General features: G+C 43.0%; 1 protein-coding gene and 1 long non-coding RNA gene across 5 annotated transcripts in view; one reads left to right on the top strand and one right to left on the bottom strand.

Annotated features, from left to right (window-relative positions):
* SHISA9 (shisa family member 9) overlaps positions 1–9,522 on the top strand; it is a 189,143-nt gene extending 179,621 nt beyond the window's left edge. For all 4 annotated transcript variants that reach the window (XM_065030404.1, XM_065030406.1, XM_065030405.1 and 1 more), the window contains exon 5: positions 6,836–9,522. In XM_065030404.1, coding sequence (XP_064886476.1) covers positions 6,836–7,206 — 371 coding nt within the window. In that variant the 3' untranslated portion in view covers positions 7,207–9,522. The remainder of the gene's footprint in view (positions 1–6,835) is intronic.
* The window catches only part of LOC110362165 (uncharacterized), a 130,448-nt gene that overhangs the window by 61,010 nt on the left and 53,338 nt on the right, over positions 1–16,100 (bottom strand). The window lies entirely within an intron of this gene.

The following is a 16,100-nucleotide window of genomic DNA, read 5'->3' on the forward strand; positions in this document are numbered from 1 at the left end:
CTGGAGGTGGACGAGCTCTTTTCTAATGACGTCTGCAGAAGAAAAGTTGACATAGTATGCCTTTTCTTGCCTGGTCTCTCTCCAGGTGATGACAAGAAATGACTAAATAGGTAAAGTGGTAAAGGGGCCACACAGAGCCACAAAAAGGAGGTTCTACCAAAATTATGAAAATAATTTAATTGCAGTTCTATGCACTATGCAGTTTTCTTTACCTCTATCAGTAACAGGGAACAAAAATCATTACAAAGAATCCAGACATAAAATATTATCTTCCTTTTCAGAATGTCTTAAAGAAAGGCAAACTGGAGTTAGAAATTTGGAGGGAAGAAAGGTAAATATTTAGGACAGAAATCAATGCATTGCAGCCCACAGGCTGAATTCTGCTTTCTCAGAGCTCTATACAAGAGTGGAGAAGGAAGGATGCAAAAATGATTTTAAATGGCCTTTGCCCTTTCTTAGAATCTGGTGTGGTTTAAAATTGTGCCGCCACGAGCAGCCATTGAGCAGCCCCATCCCTTCCTCTTGGGCACATCTGTATCTATCACATTGCCTGACCCACCACGGGCTCTATCTGAACACAGTCGTGTCTACCTGCAACGCCTGGCTGTGTTCTGTTTTCCAACAGACTCCATGTTATACAAAGCAAATTGTCTCCCTGACACTTGGTGAACCCCTTCATTCAAAAGATGGGTCATTAGTTATTTGTTTTCTTGGACGGAACACACTTTTCAGTGAAATTATTGGATCCAATTCATACCTGGGGACAGCTAATCTGAACTCAGTCATTGCTAGTTTTTTCCCCTCACCCAAGAAAACACTTGTGTCAGTGTAGAAATGATAGATCTTTGATTTTCAGACAAACTCGTGCAAAAACTCTCACATAGAGTTGGCTTGTATCTTGGAAGCCTTTGAACATATTGTCTGAGCTGCCAACTTAGGGAAGCAAATGAATAAGCAATCCCACATCCAGACTGGATCATCTAAAGCACCACCAAACACATCCTGGTACCTCCCGGGGCAACATTCTCGTGTTGTCTTTGAAGCAGGATTCATTACCCTTTTGGCTTTCCTTCATTTTTCACTTTCATTACTCAGAGAGAGAAATAGAAGGTTCCTATAGCTTCAGGTAACTACACTAACGTCTCAGCAAAGTCATGGCTGTAGGAGAAGAGCCTTGTTATAAACTGCTAAATACTACAGAGGGATAGCTTCACTGTTACACAGAAAACACCTGCAAATAGGCATTTAGTGTATTTTAGCTGTTGTCTCGAGTGTCACTGGAGTCATTTCATTGCTATCCTGTTTGCCAGCACCTTCCATTGCCTCGCTTCCTCTATCTCTAAGCCCTAAATTTGAAATATAGTCTCTTTGTGGCTAGAAAAAGCTCCGCATTTCACAAAATAGTTCTTAAAATATGTTCAGATAACAAACAATTCTGCGAAACATCTACTGAGAAACAGGGTTCCCTATGTATTTTTGTACCTTCTGACTGACTGCAAGCTCTGACTGAAGCTTTTTGAAACACCTTTAGAGCTTTCATAAGGGCTCAGTCCTTTGTGGATTCTCCTTTCTTCCTTCAGAGGTTTCTCCCCACTCCTGGGTACCTGCTTTCTGAAAAGCTGTAGGACATCATTATCTTTCAGGATTCCACACTGTGAGAAGTGCTGCAAGAATCCAGAGCCATTTTATGGACCCGCAAAGATAAGAGGATTGTCAATGAGGGAAAGAACCAAAACTACTGCTTCAGAATTACCCAAGACCTCCTTATTCAGCTGTACTTTCTACACAGAAATGCCTGTAACTGCTATATTTATAAGAAAAAGAAAACCTGACACAACGCTAATGTCTGTTTACATGACTTTTTATGCCAAAAGTGGTTACACAAACACCTCGAAAACTACTTAACTTTGGGAGCAGAACAATATTACATGGCTTTAGGGCCACCTCTCAGCACATATAATATACACTCAAATAAGCACACATTGAGAAATTCCAGACCTGTTACAGCCGCAAGCATTTTTGCCACTGATTTTCAAGAAAACACATTTTCATCCATGGTATTTACTCAATAAGCAACCCACTGGTTTACATGCTTCTGTTATATAACTGTAGATTATAAATAAACATGTGAAACTGCCAAGTTTGGTCATGGCCAAACATCAATCAGTGAAAGAACAAAGCTTGTCTCTGTTAGTGACAGATTTAGGCAGAATGGTGAAACTCAAATCAAAATGCATGATCAAAAGCCTATTTCCTTCTGGCCACCTCATCCCAATAAGCCCAAGCTCACCCAAGTTATTCTACGCAATGCCGGGGCCTTGCTGTCCCAAGCAGCCTGGTTTCCAGTTCCTTTCAAAATCAAAATTCAAGGAATAAGGCAAGGGTCTCAATCCAAGACATTTGATGCAGATACTGGAAAAGTCAAGAGCAAAATCAGGATGTTGTGGTCACTTTCTTTAGGGCATCATTGGATTCAGATAACAGGGAGGAGTGGAGTGATCCATCTTTTGGATGGTATGCTCATGGTTGTACAACTCTTCCAACCGAGTGGGACTGAAATCCCAATCTCCATTCCCTGCCCAGCAAGGTGCATGGTCCCCACCCCAATTCACATCCTGATCAACCTGTGCTGTGGAGCAGAAGAGAACTCAAGATTTATTAGTCCAGGAAGACAAAGGAAGAGAAAACATCTCTTTAGCTTAATAGTCAAGGTACTCGGCTGGGAGGGAGAAGTCCTGCATTTGATCCTGACACTGTTTCTGGTTTTTTTCAGCTATTCATTTCACGCACAGCAGGAACAAAAGCCCAAGTTCTCCCTCTATCAGGCACACGCTTTAGGTTGGAAAAAAATTCATATTTCAACATTTTTTTCCAGATGAACAGCTACAACAGTAACTAAATTTGTGGGTGCATTACCTTATAGGAGTACAAGCCTTACAAAAATATTGAAACTGAGAACATTTTTATAATTAGCTGCCAAGACTGGAGGGAGGGAACACAAAGAATAACACTCAGAATTAAAGCCCTTCTTTTACTATTGTTCATTTGGCAATTTTGCAATTCTAATTCTTTACTCCTTTTGCAAACATGACAGTGATATCTTTAAATCCCCTTTTTAGTGATTTGTATAGAGAAGCCAATGGAAAAGGCACTTGAAAACTCAGTATACTCTGCGAATAGCAGTTAAACTTCATAACACTTAACTACCTCCTTCAGTGTCTTCACAGCTCATTTTACAGCTGGAGAAACAAAAGCAGAAGGGAAACTGAGTCCTGTACCCAGGGTCACATGATAAATGTGTCCTATAACGCTCAAATATCTCTTTGCATGTTTAAAGTCCACAAAATATTGCAAGGAGCTGGTTAAGAAGAAAAATGAACTTCCTGAGATTCACAGTTGATTTTTGAAGTAGTCAGCATCAGGATGCTATAAATACGCTTTTCTTGATAAAATATTTGTTACAAAACCATGTTCAATATCACATTTTGAATCTTCTCTGCTTTGAAAATCAGAAGTAAACCCCCTGTTTCTGCGCTGTACTGGCATCAGGTCACAGCGGTGTTACAAACCCCGTCCTCTGGTCGCTGTGCGGGACCGAGGGCTGCTCAAGGCTTGCCAAAAGCCCTTTCCATCAGCTGAACAATTTGGTTTTATCTATGGGGGTTTTCTTGCTACAGTGGTGTTTCCCTGCCTCTCCAGTTGTGCTACATGTACCTATATGTAAGGCTGCATGTGCATGCTGAAAGAAACCTGTTTTAAAGAGGTTAAAACATCAGATTAAGAGGCTGCCTTTCACTGTCAGCATTGAACTCCTAGGCACACATTCGCAGGCAAAACCCTGCAAACCGTTATTTGATCAGGACAAACACAACCAGCAGCTCTCCCACACACATCATCGGCCATTCGTCACACGTTTGCTGCTTCCTGCTTGACTTTGCTGATGAGGATTTGCAGATCACAGCCTGGCTTGTCCTCTTCAAGCCCCGTTCCCAGAAAACAGTCGGGAAGTCTCTACAAAAGGGACGACGGCCTAAATCAGTTAAAGCAACTTTAAAGTAACCATATTTGCAGAATCCATCATCTCACTTTCCGTATGATCTTCTGTAAGAAATCAAAGACCTGACCATTTGACAGGTAGGACGGCACAACCAGGAGCACAGTCCGTCTCACAGATGTGTCCCAGGAACAGTCTCTGGGAGGACACACTTCTCTGTGAGGACCATCGCTCTGGATGTGTTTGGAGATCTGAGTAATAGATCTGACGTCTGGCAAAATCCAGGGACCCAGGACCATTGCTACCAGCAGAAAAAGGTGTGAGGGAGAAAAAATAAACAGAACCTAAGGAGCCCGTTATGGCCTTTTTCACGCAGCCACACGAAAGAGAAAAATGGCATGAGGAATCAGGCAATGCAAATTTCTGCAATTTTTGGTCATTATTTACATAACTGCATCACCATTATTTTTCTAAACAGAAGTCATTATTTACCTTGCAATTGATCATCAAAGATCTTGGTTGTATAAAACAAATTGCTGCAGCGTAACTACAATAAAATTAAAAGCACAAACTTACAATTTTACTCTATCCTTACATGAGATCAGCTTAGTTTTTAATTTTTCTATGCAAATCAAACCAATTTAAATGTGAAATAGGCAGACAAATGTATCTATATTAGGAGCTGGACATAATTAACTACGCTGAATTTAAATCATATAAGCTAGCATGACTTTTCATATATAGACAAGTTCTCAGTCATAAGATGTAGAACGTGGCTCCCCTAACCAGCTGGCCTGCAGTGCCTTCAATGTAAACATTTATACAAAATAAATACTTGCCTCGATGTTCACAATGCTTTTCCCGCAACTGTTTTTCTCATTTACTGATAACAGATTAATGAGATATTAGCCATACAGACTGCAATTCCCTCCTGGTTTTATTCAACTTGCATGTAATACTGTTTTGTGGCATTCAGTGTATATTAACACATCAAAAGGACGAGACACATTTAGAACCGGAAAAAGCTCCTACAAGAAGAAATAGGTACAACTTCTTGACTATTCAGATGACAGATCTCCAAATGATACAACTCAGCCCAAATCAAAGCAGAACTCCGCAGGTACTCTTTGTGACACGTTACAGGTCTATCAGCAATTGCGGCTGCACATCCTGTACTGAAACTGGAACAGGCCATTATCTACATTCTGTCGTTTGTTTCAAACGAGACAGATGGAGATGGGTAAAGCATACAAAGCCTAATTTTACAGCACAGAGAAGAGTAATTTCAGTACATTGTGAGGAAACACCCCTTTAAGGATAAAATTAAGGATTTAACAGCAAAGTCCAGTTACACAATCATTATACAAAAAATGTCACAAGATGATAAACGGCAACTGCTCTTGGTAATGTTCCTCCCTGTTGAGGGGCCAGGACAAGGGGGGTGCAGAACCGAAGCCTGATCTTGAAGATTAATGTGGTGCTCATGGGGATTTCACCGCCTTGCGTGAAGATTCGGTTCAGAACTAGAGAGGAGAAAACTCGGAGTGCAACAAAAGCCTCCGAGCCATAGAGAGAGAAAAAGAGGGGAAATAAACAGGAACAGTGCAGGGAATTACAAACCTCCTCATCATGCAGGCAGGAGGAGCTGAGCTGCACAGACAGCTACACATACGAGACCTGTGCAGAGAAGCCTTACCTGGCACAGCTTCAAGGGACAGGGACGGACCCAGCCAGGGCACAGCAAAAATCAAACCTGGGCTGACACAGCCACATTCCAAGCACATCACTCCTGATTAACACAACACCACGTTGGTTGATCTACAAATTTGGCACTATCTTAAACCAAAATCTAGACTTTCAAAGGGGTAAATAAGCCCTCTTTGCATAAAAGGCTAGCTCTTAAAAAATGAAATTCAGCTAAGCACCCCTTAAATCCCCGCTAGTCAGTCTCAAACTGAAGTGAGTTGCTGAGCTGCTGCAGAACGCCTTTAGCTTCCTGAGCACGGTTCATACTTTTAAGCAAGGCCAAATAAATGCCAGCAATAACAACAATCAAACTCGAGCAAAAGCATGCACTGGAAGACACTCGTCTAGGAAACTGCAGAGGGCAAAATCCTAATTTGAGAACTGCAATGCGGTGATTGTTGGCAAGGCTATTGCTGTTTTTCTTAGTGGCACTGGCCCCAGAAAATTATGTCAGAACCTGGAATTTAGGATTTTCATTGTCTGTAAAATCACAGGGTAAACACCAAACCTTCAGCCAGCCAAAGTATTTTCAGCCCCATAAAGCATTAGTGAACTTCCAGCCATTCAGAAGAACAGATTCCAGTCTTCATTTTGCCCTAAGGCATTATTAAACAGAAATGGGTCCACGTCATACACCGTTAGAGCTTAACCACTGGCCTGGTTAAACACCCGCGGGACACTTTGCATTTGAAGGGATTTGCTCTCACACAACAGGGCATCCCAAGATGCCCAAAGATTTCCAAGGAAGTCTGCATACTTCCTAAAATCCCTGTGCTGCATGAGATGAGTGGTAAGACAGGTAGGACCCATCCCCATGATGTAAATGTACAACCTGAGTAATTTGGGGCAGAAACAGTCTTTTGTTAAAGGGCAACAGGTTTTTGTCTGCCTATATGAAAAGCCTAACATAATAGTGTTCAAAAACATAGTACGGAGAGAAAGTAAGAGGTGGGAGGTGGCTTGGATTTCTCCTGATGTACCTGTCACTGGATCTGGTCCACAGGTGTAACTGTGCATGACCTGCTGTAAACCGTGTAACATTTTTCTGGTGTCCAACTGACATTTTTTGTCCCCTCCCCTTCTGAATCCAAATAGCTGACAAAGTCAACGATGACTTCTACACCAAGCGCCGGCACCTGGCAGAGCTGGCCGCCAAGGGGAGCCTGCCGCTGCACCCCGTGCGCCTGGACGACGAGCGAGCTTACACCATCGACAGCGGCCTGACCAAGCAGAACGGGCAGAAATCCAGAATGGCCAAGATCCACACGCACCCGCTGGGCTACAACTCCCACTACAAGACCTGGGATCCCAACGACCAGTCGCTCAGACGGCAAGCCTACAGCAGCAAGGGCAAGCACGGCCTGGGGGACCCCACGTTGAGCGACCCGCTGACGACGCGCAGCCAGCACTACCTGGGCCCACAGCCATACTTCATCACCAACAGCAAGACAGAAGTAACTGTTTGAGTCTGATTTCCTCTTTTCTTTCTTTCTTTCTTTTTTTTTTTTTTTAATGAAATCCTTTAAAAACCACATGGAAATCCACACACAACACAAACACTCGACTGAAAGGCAAAAAATAAATTTAAAAATATAAAACAAATTTGAAAAGAAAAAAGGGGAATGGAAAGAACTTCCACCTGGACACTCTTGGTATCCAGCCAACTGTGGGCCGAAGAGTGGGTTAATACCATGCAGCAATACACACTGAAGGCTGAATTATAAACTCCATTTGTATTTCACAATGGAACACAAACCCTTGTGACTAAATTTTTTTACTTGAAACTAATATCCATGATGAGAAGTAGCACAATCTAGGGAAACTTTATGTCTGCTTAAACATTTACACTATGTTCCTGCCTTGAGACAGAGGAAGAAAGAGAGGACGATATACTGTAATATATTATTTCAGAGAGAAATTTTGTATAAAACCTATTAATAATCACTAGACCTGTGAAAAGCCAAGAGCAAACATCTTGGTACAACCCCTAACATCTATTATTGTACTTTCACACCATCCTATAGAAAGCGCAAAAAATATATACACAATAAGGGATAAAGACTCTTTCACAAGAAATTTATGAAGACTGTTATGCATATGGGACCTTTCTGGCTGGTAGAGAATTCTGCAGGATGATAACAAACAGCAGAAGATTTTATTTCAGTTTACTTCATTTGATTTGAAAATTTTGGGAACCTCCAAAATCAGAAGAGACATATCATGCAACACAGAAAGCTGCTGGGGGAATAAGGGCATCAGAATATTCCCTCTCAGTCCTCCTGTTTTCGGGCAGATAGTAAGAAATCTCACTTTGCAGACTGTCAGGACTTTTTCTTCACCTAAATGTTTTGCCTATCTTCGACTGCTTCAGACTGAAATTAAGCGTGGGTGGTGCCTTTTCTGTATTACTATTGTTCAATGATGGTCTTGTTTCTCCAAGTGACCCCTCTGTTCCTTTAAGCTATTTCCTCATGTTTTGGTAAGGATGATAAGGGCTCTGCCCTGCTCAGCCTCCTCTGTCTGTTCTGAAGGGAAACTGGACGATATCTCCATGCCGTGGTTGCACAGCCAAGACTATTTAGTTAGCCCCTCCATTTTCCCAATTTAAACTTTTCCCCTCTAGTCTCTCATTTTGTATTTGCTTTTAGCCATGGTAGTTCTTCACAGTTCAACTAAATGTTATATGGTATATTGTCTCTATTGTTTGGCTTTCTATAGTGACGTTCCCTCTTGGTGGACTATTTGGCGGAGGAGGCTAATGGACTAGCCTCAAACGTCAAAGAGATCTGGGTTTAAACTAAACAAACATTTGGACTCGTGGTCTTGACTGTGGTTCTGGTGAGCTGGATGCCTTGTTTGTACGAGTAAAACCACTCTTGAATTGGGCACAGGTAGCAGACTCGCAGTCCTGGGCCTCTAAAGGCTCCGGCACATCCGCAGGGAGCCGAGCAGAGCTGGGATGGGATGGTGGTGCAGCACCAGCCCCATGGCACGCAACACTCTCAGTCTGGCACTTAAATCCCTGCCCTTCCCCCCAAACAAGTCGTTTGGCTAAACCCTAACTAGCTATCTTAGTACAGCTGCGTTCCCGCCAGCTGTCAGTTCCTCTGGAGATTAGCTTTGGAAGAGGATGCGAGGAGGAGTGAGAACTGGTGTGTGGTAAGAAGAATTGGAAGTGGCACTTCTCGCTGTACTCGACTAACTGGCAGTGTTTCTTCTTAGTCAGGATGCAAGGGCTAAGAGTTTGAGGTGTGGTTAAATGGAGAGACCATTTTTTTAGCTATACCAAGACTGATTTGCATCTTGAGAGCACCGGCATCTCTCCATAATCCTGCTGCTAAATTGTACAATCATTTGTTTTAAGACTATCAAAAGTGGACAAAGCCCACGGGAAAAATACTTTGCACACAACCCAGATTCTCCATTATCTTACTTTTATTCCTTTAATCTTTATTGCCTTCACAACTGGCTGACTTAATTTGACCCTTTATGGAATGTTGCTGTTAATCCATATGCTTCAGATACACATTACAGCTGCACTCTAATTCACACAGGTTTCGTGTAACTTGAGCATATTTTATGTGGAAATATTTTAGTAACTGTATGTTCTGTAAGTAAACCCGTGTTAATACTTGTTAACTACAGAGTTTATGATACCAATAATACTTCCTACAATAAAATGTTTGTTTGTTTTTTAAGAATGTTTATTTGTAAACATATGTATTCACTACATTAATATGAATTTCTTACCTGGCAATAAAACTGATTCTATGTGAATCCAACTTGATGGCTCATTCCTCAACTTGTATCATTGGGACAATTTCTGAGTATTAACTGAGCTCCTGGCTCCCCTCACTGCAGGCAGTGGGGTTCATCTCAGCACAAACCAGGATCTGAGTGCCACTGGCAGCCTCATGAACAAGAGGTTCTTTGGAAAGCAGCTGTATGTGTTACATATGTGCAATGCCTGTTACAGACAGTGTCACATATTAAAAATACATACAAAGCTCACACATCTTGCAAACCTCCGTGTGCCCTGTGAGCCTCCAGGCACCACAGACAGCTGTGGCACTTCATCAGTTAATTGCGGTTTGGGGAAGGGCAGAAAGGTGAAGCGGGCACAGGGCCGGCTCCTGGGGCTCATGAACACACGGGAGTTCAGCAGTGAGCTTCAGCCGCATCCCACCGGCGGAACTGGCCAGCGAGCACAGATGGAACACTGGTCAGTATCGCTTCAAAACTTTGATATGTTCACCACACAAAAAACTGTACACGAGATGTGTGTACCGAGCCTGCTGGAACAGAAAGTCCTTTACAGGGTTTCAGTACTGTGAATGGCTTGTAAGTAAACTTGACAATGAACAGAACGTTGGAAAAGGGGAGTGTTTGGGTACCTCCTTCGCTTTGCTGCAGTGATATTGGATGAATTTCAGAGGAAGAAATTAAGAACTGGGATACCCGGCTTCAGAATCAACTTAGTGCATGACTTGGTGAAAATTCTGATTCCTAGGCAGGCATGACACGTTGTCAGAGGGGAAACACCCATTCAGAAGTGGCTGCAGTTAGCCAACAGTACAAGTGTCTCATTTTCTTTATGTGCCTTTATGGGTACCACGAATTAGTCCATAGAAGACCCCTTCTGGTTACATGAGCATTTTCCTGCCTCTGGCATCATTACGAAAACACCACCATTCTGCCAGGGGCTCAGGAGAGACAAATGGACTGTGGCCACAGCACCAGAAACGTTTGGGGCAGCCCTGTGACCCCCAGGGCAGGCTGGGGAGCCCAGGGAGCACAGCCTAACCCATGGCAGACAACTCGCTGTTACAGCCCCACCAACAACCCACCCCATTCCTATTGTTTCTATCGGCAAATTCCTGAGTGGAATCATGGATGGCAAAAAGAACAACTGCTTCACTAGAATGCCTCTACATAGGATTTTGTTCATCCAGATACATGGAATAAAACCTGCAAAAAAAGCTCTGCATTTGATTTTTGTGTTTCTGCATGTTTTTTCCTCTTATGTTAGCCTGAAACTTTTGTTGCCATGAGCAAGAACTGCACTGGGCTCCCATAAACATTTTTTCCATAGGTCTCTTTGATATTAGCACAGATGCACCACACTACAAAGAAAAATGCGTACTGCTGAGAAATGAAGGTGTTCCATGTACAGAGCTACGGCATCTGGAAGTCTAAAGGTTATTTGCCTGAGACCCCTCTACCCTGGAAACACTGTTCTCGAGACTAAAGCTTTGGAGCACGATCCTCGGCTTACACAAAGACGAAGGCGACACCGTGAAGACGTGGTGACTCATACAAACACAGGATCAGGTTTCAAGACATTCCACACTGTACCTACAAAGTGTCTCCAGGACTCAGACTTCAGATTTTAATAGATCTGGGAAAAGATTCATGCTTTGCTCTATTCTTATAGAATGGTTATTGAATTTGGGGTACTAAATAAATAACCCTAGTCCACAAATCCCTTTTGCACACAATTCTGCACACTTTATTTAATCCTGGTCTCTATACTTAAATACATGAAGGACTTCCAGTGATAAATATAGTCTTTGCTGTAATTATATAATCTTTCTATTTGGCATGGATAATTTTATTTTGCTAAAACCAGTTATGACAGGAAGCATTACTGTATTAGATTATATCATCTCATATATCACCCAGAGCTGACAATGTGAAAATAGGATGAGTACCACATTACTAAAAAGGGAGCATTGTTATTTTTGTGAGTGGTAAAGTCACATTATTGTGTCTATTGATTATTTATGACTTCAGATATATTTTGTCATTTATTTCAGCATTAATATAACACAAATATAGTAGTACAGAATCCGTGCTACCTTGGGTATGAAAGTTGCTTTTAGCCAAAAAGGACCAAATGCAAGCCCTGTTTATTGCAAGTTATACAGCAACTTGCTCTCTGTATTGTTTCTAAAACACCAATACATGGTCAGTGAGAAACAGCTCCTGGGATACATTAAAATTCCAATTAAAAAAAAAAAAAATCCTATATTGGCTCAATAACAAATTCCTAAAGGGTTAAAACTATTACTAAAGCTGTTCACTGTACTAAGTGTCAGCAACTACTTTGAAAATTCCTGGTAACTAATCCTCTAGAAATGAGACTAGTTTGGAAGAACAAAATTGGAGGTTTTCTAATTGTAGATAAAACTGATTAACCAGTAGTTCAGCAGAAGAGGTAGCATATAACGGCTTAATTCCAAAGGTGACCCGGAGCCACGACAGCGTCCTGTGTTACAAGACGTGCAATACATTTACATTCTGTTCCCACCGGACTTTGCCCCTCTCGCCCTGCTCTGCAGGTCCCACGGCTGCCCACGGACGAGCAGAGAAGCCCAACCCAACGGCTTAGAATTCAAACTCAAGCTGATCTCCTGTGTTTGCCCATGACATGAGCAGCGCTTTCTCAACAACAGGCTTAGCATCAAGGGGAGGAGGCATTAGGAGAGGCAAAGGAACAGACTGTGCCCTGTGGATGTGCTGTTGGCAGCTGGGGTTGTTGCTCTGCTCCAGCAAACCGCGCCGGCCGCCCGGCTGCCTCTCCTGCTGCACCCTGTGCAGGACCACGTTCAGGATGGCAATGGCAGAGGAGTGTGGCTAATGAGGGAAGATAAACTACAATGTTTCATGCCAAACCACTAAATCAATTCATTCGAATAATGCGACATAATAGCACATTAATCTCAGCCTACAGACTGGAAAAAAAAAAGAGCCAGCAAATGCTATTACAGCTAAAACCCCAGGGGAAAACTTTCAACGTAAACACCAACATAAAGCTCTAATTTGAAAAGTGGCTGTAAAAAACAGTTCTTGGAATTCATGCTTTAGAGGTTTCCAGACTCAGATTTGCCCAGCCTGCAAGTAAGATGTGTCCTCATACCTGCCAACTCAATCTGGAACACGAGTGTTAAACCAGGCTTTTCCTCCCCATCCAGCTGCATTAATGGAAGTTGAGACCAAATTAGGATACTGATTACAGGCTGTTTCTGCACAAAAGCTGCCATCAGACAAATGCAGATGATTGGACCTTGTAAACACTTCTGCAGAACTTGCACCATGAAGAATTTGACACAACTCACTCAGCCGTGCTGGTCCTACCAGGTTAGCAAAACCTAAGTCAAATGTATTTGTCACCAGTGACAACAGAGTACACTTTTTGACCCTGGAAGAAAAATCATTCCTGACTCTAGTTCTTCTGTGTCAGAATCTGCCAAAGAAACACAGCCTGGACAGGCCAGGGCTCCCCGGACAGGCCCCCATCACAGGGCTCCTCTGCAGCAAGATAACGGTGTGGCTCCAAGAGCAAACTGTTCTCTTCAGTAGCATTTAATTTCTCACCATCGGAGTTCAGGGTCCCTTTCTGGGAAGCAGAAGCTATGGATTCAAGCTTACCTGAGGCTGAGATAGGTCTAGAACCCCAATCTATCACCGCTGCTCTGGTTTCACAGAAGAAAAAGGAATGAGATGCTATGATACTTGTAGCTAAGTGCATAAAGCAACGTTACAGTAAACTTGGTCCTTCCCGGATGCACGAAGAGGCTCTCTGTACCTATCTTTCTCTGCAGGTAACTTGAGGGCAATTTTGCAATTTTTTTCCCTATCCAGGGCTTTAACAATACCCTCACACTGCTACACACACAGTTGCACCTTGTCTGGTTAAATCAACACTAGCTTCCCTCGCCTAGCAACTTCACCCGCATTTAAATTGGAAGCGGCATCACTGCTTGTTAACAGGGGTTGGTGTTGCAGTGGCAGAGTTCATCTTGTGCGCCTGCCCGCCAAGTGCTGTGTGCATCCCTCACGATAAATAGGGCTGGGAGCACAAGAGGCTATCAACAGAGATGACTTCAAATCAAGAGAGAATGTCAGGCAGCGCTGCTGCCCAACCTGAGCTACAAATGAGAGCTGAGAAATGGGAATAACCACAAGCCTGTTCAGTGGTCATTGGCAGAGTTATTTTGCCAGGGAAACCAGTCGTACCAAGCAGCAGGAGTGTCAGTGCAGCCACTAACGCTCCCTGAGCAGAAACCTTCTTCTGTTTACTGCATGCAGGTGCTGGCCTCATTTTCACTCTCTGGTATTTGGGCTCACACTAATCACACTTTGATCACAGTGGTTATTATTTGAGAGACTTTTGCCAATGTTAGTGTATCTAATTCCCTGAAGTAATTGGTCCCCAAGGGAAAGAGCACTTTACCTGCTACTTACTCTTTTAAGCAACAGAAACGTTGCAAAAGTATCATATTTGTGCTCTTTTTTCTCTGCCACAGTGAAGAGAAACTAGGTTTTGCTTCGTCCTTTGAGGGGCGAAGAGAGCACTGAAGGATTCCTACTTATCTGTCTCTTTTCCAGGCAGTGTTACACTTCAGAGGGGATGTTTCATGCACACTCTGCAGGCGACAGCGCTGACTACTGAGCACAGAGACAACCCGTTCCCTCCCTCAGGTACTAGGAATGAAAAAAATCATGCACCTGGCAGACACAAAGGTACAAAAGATGGACTGGACTACTGTGGCGCCAGCACTGGCTCTGGTTCAGGGGCTGCTTTCCGCTTCCCGTTTGAAGAGGTCAGGAGAACCGCGCGGTGTTTGCAAACCTGCCGCTGCCCAGAGAACTCCTGCGGTGTTCCTGAGCATCCCCGCGGCCAGCACCGCACCTGGGCTGGCGGTGCCCATACGGCTGTCACAGACTCAGAAAAGACCGTTCTCCGTGCACACGTGTGCACAAATTTTACAAGATTCTCCACATCAGTCACTTGAGCTTTGGAGCCTGACTACCTAAACCAGTTTGTGTTTGCAACATTGTCAATGGGTAACACTGATTGGGAAAATCCATCTAACTGCCTCACATCACTTTTGAAGATGGTATCTATATCCCTAATTTACTTTAGTGCTTTTGAAAATGAAATGCTAAAGAATGTGACATTCTAAAGAGACAGTCTAAACTTTAGGGATGAAAAGTGTCCTCTAAGGCTATAATGCATTTTACCGTTACTGCTTGGGGAATGATAAGAATGATAGAGAGCAACTTGACAGGATCCATTAAGGCACAGGCAGTTTATGTACGCTATTATGTGCAAGATCCTGCACAAGTCTGCCTGTGCAATGCAAACTCTTCTGGGTTTTACTAACAGTGATTTAGAAGTGCGTGGGTTGGTTTTTTTGTTTGTTTGTTTGTTTTTCTGTTCTAGAAGGTGCATCTAAAAAGTGCGAGGCTGAGAGTGCTCATAACAAAGGTGCCCTGGTGAACGCAGCGATAGATACAACACTGTACAGCATGACTCTAATCACAAAGGCCCTGATCCCACACTGCTGAGTTAGTGACACGCTTGTCAGTGAGCAGAAGACCAAACCCACAGACAACACACATTCATGCTTCCATATGCAAAAGTTTTTAGGCTCCACTACAAGTGAATGTTTTCAATCAGACCCCAACTAAATGGTGTGGGAAAGGAAACACAGCAGGTAACATGAGAGGATCGCACAGATCCTGGACTTGGTCACTGCTCGGACTGCAGTTCAACACGGCAGGGATTGCAACATTGCTTTGGAGCAAAATGCAGTTATCCTGCCAGATCTCAGCTACCTGGTTGTCTTGTAACCTGGACACAGCCCATAATGAGTAGGGAAGACTCCACCCTCGAGGCCGTTGCTTGGCTTCAATGTGCATGTTGCAGTCCTTGTGACACACAGCTGCTGCAGCCAGGAGGATGCTGGAGCCTGCACAGAGTCAAAGCGCAGGTCCTAAGCTTACCACTTCCTACAAACAGCATCAAAATATATTTAATTTTGAGGCCCAGCTCCAATTTGCTTGTGATTTGCTGCCTAGCTTCTTTGAAAATCCTGCCTTAGACACTCTTCAGCTTCCTTGACGTTTAGTTGATACTTGGTTGTTTACCTGTTAAGATATTTTTCATGTTTCTACACAAAATAGTGCCACACTAAATACCGGTATTCATCACGCTGTTAATTCATGGTGCTCAATTTATTTTATTACTAATTGATGATTTTATTAGCTGAGATATCGTCCTCCAAATACAGCAGTATTAGATGAGTGTTCAGCAGGAAACACTTATCAACCCCAAATCTCCTGACAATCACAGTTCAGCTATCTTTGGGGTTGCATTTCCTTGAGAGGTTAGTAATAGAAAAAATTACTCTCTGAAAAGCTCCTATAGAGAGTACAAAAGCTATTCTGCCATTTTCAACGTTTCTTTTCGTAATAGGAAGAGAAAACAAATATTTGCAGAAAGATTGTGTCTGTGTGAAGTGTGAGAGAACAGGTGGAAGAGAAAGGATGCTACACTTAATTAATAAGATGC

Source organism: Columba livia, chromosome 15, assembly GCF_036013475.1.
Source record: "Columba livia isolate bColLiv1 breed racing homer chromosome 15, bColLiv1.pat.W.v2, whole genome shotgun sequence".
In the NCBI taxonomy this organism is placed as follows: Eukaryota; Metazoa; Chordata; class Aves; order Columbiformes; family Columbidae; genus Columba; species Columba livia.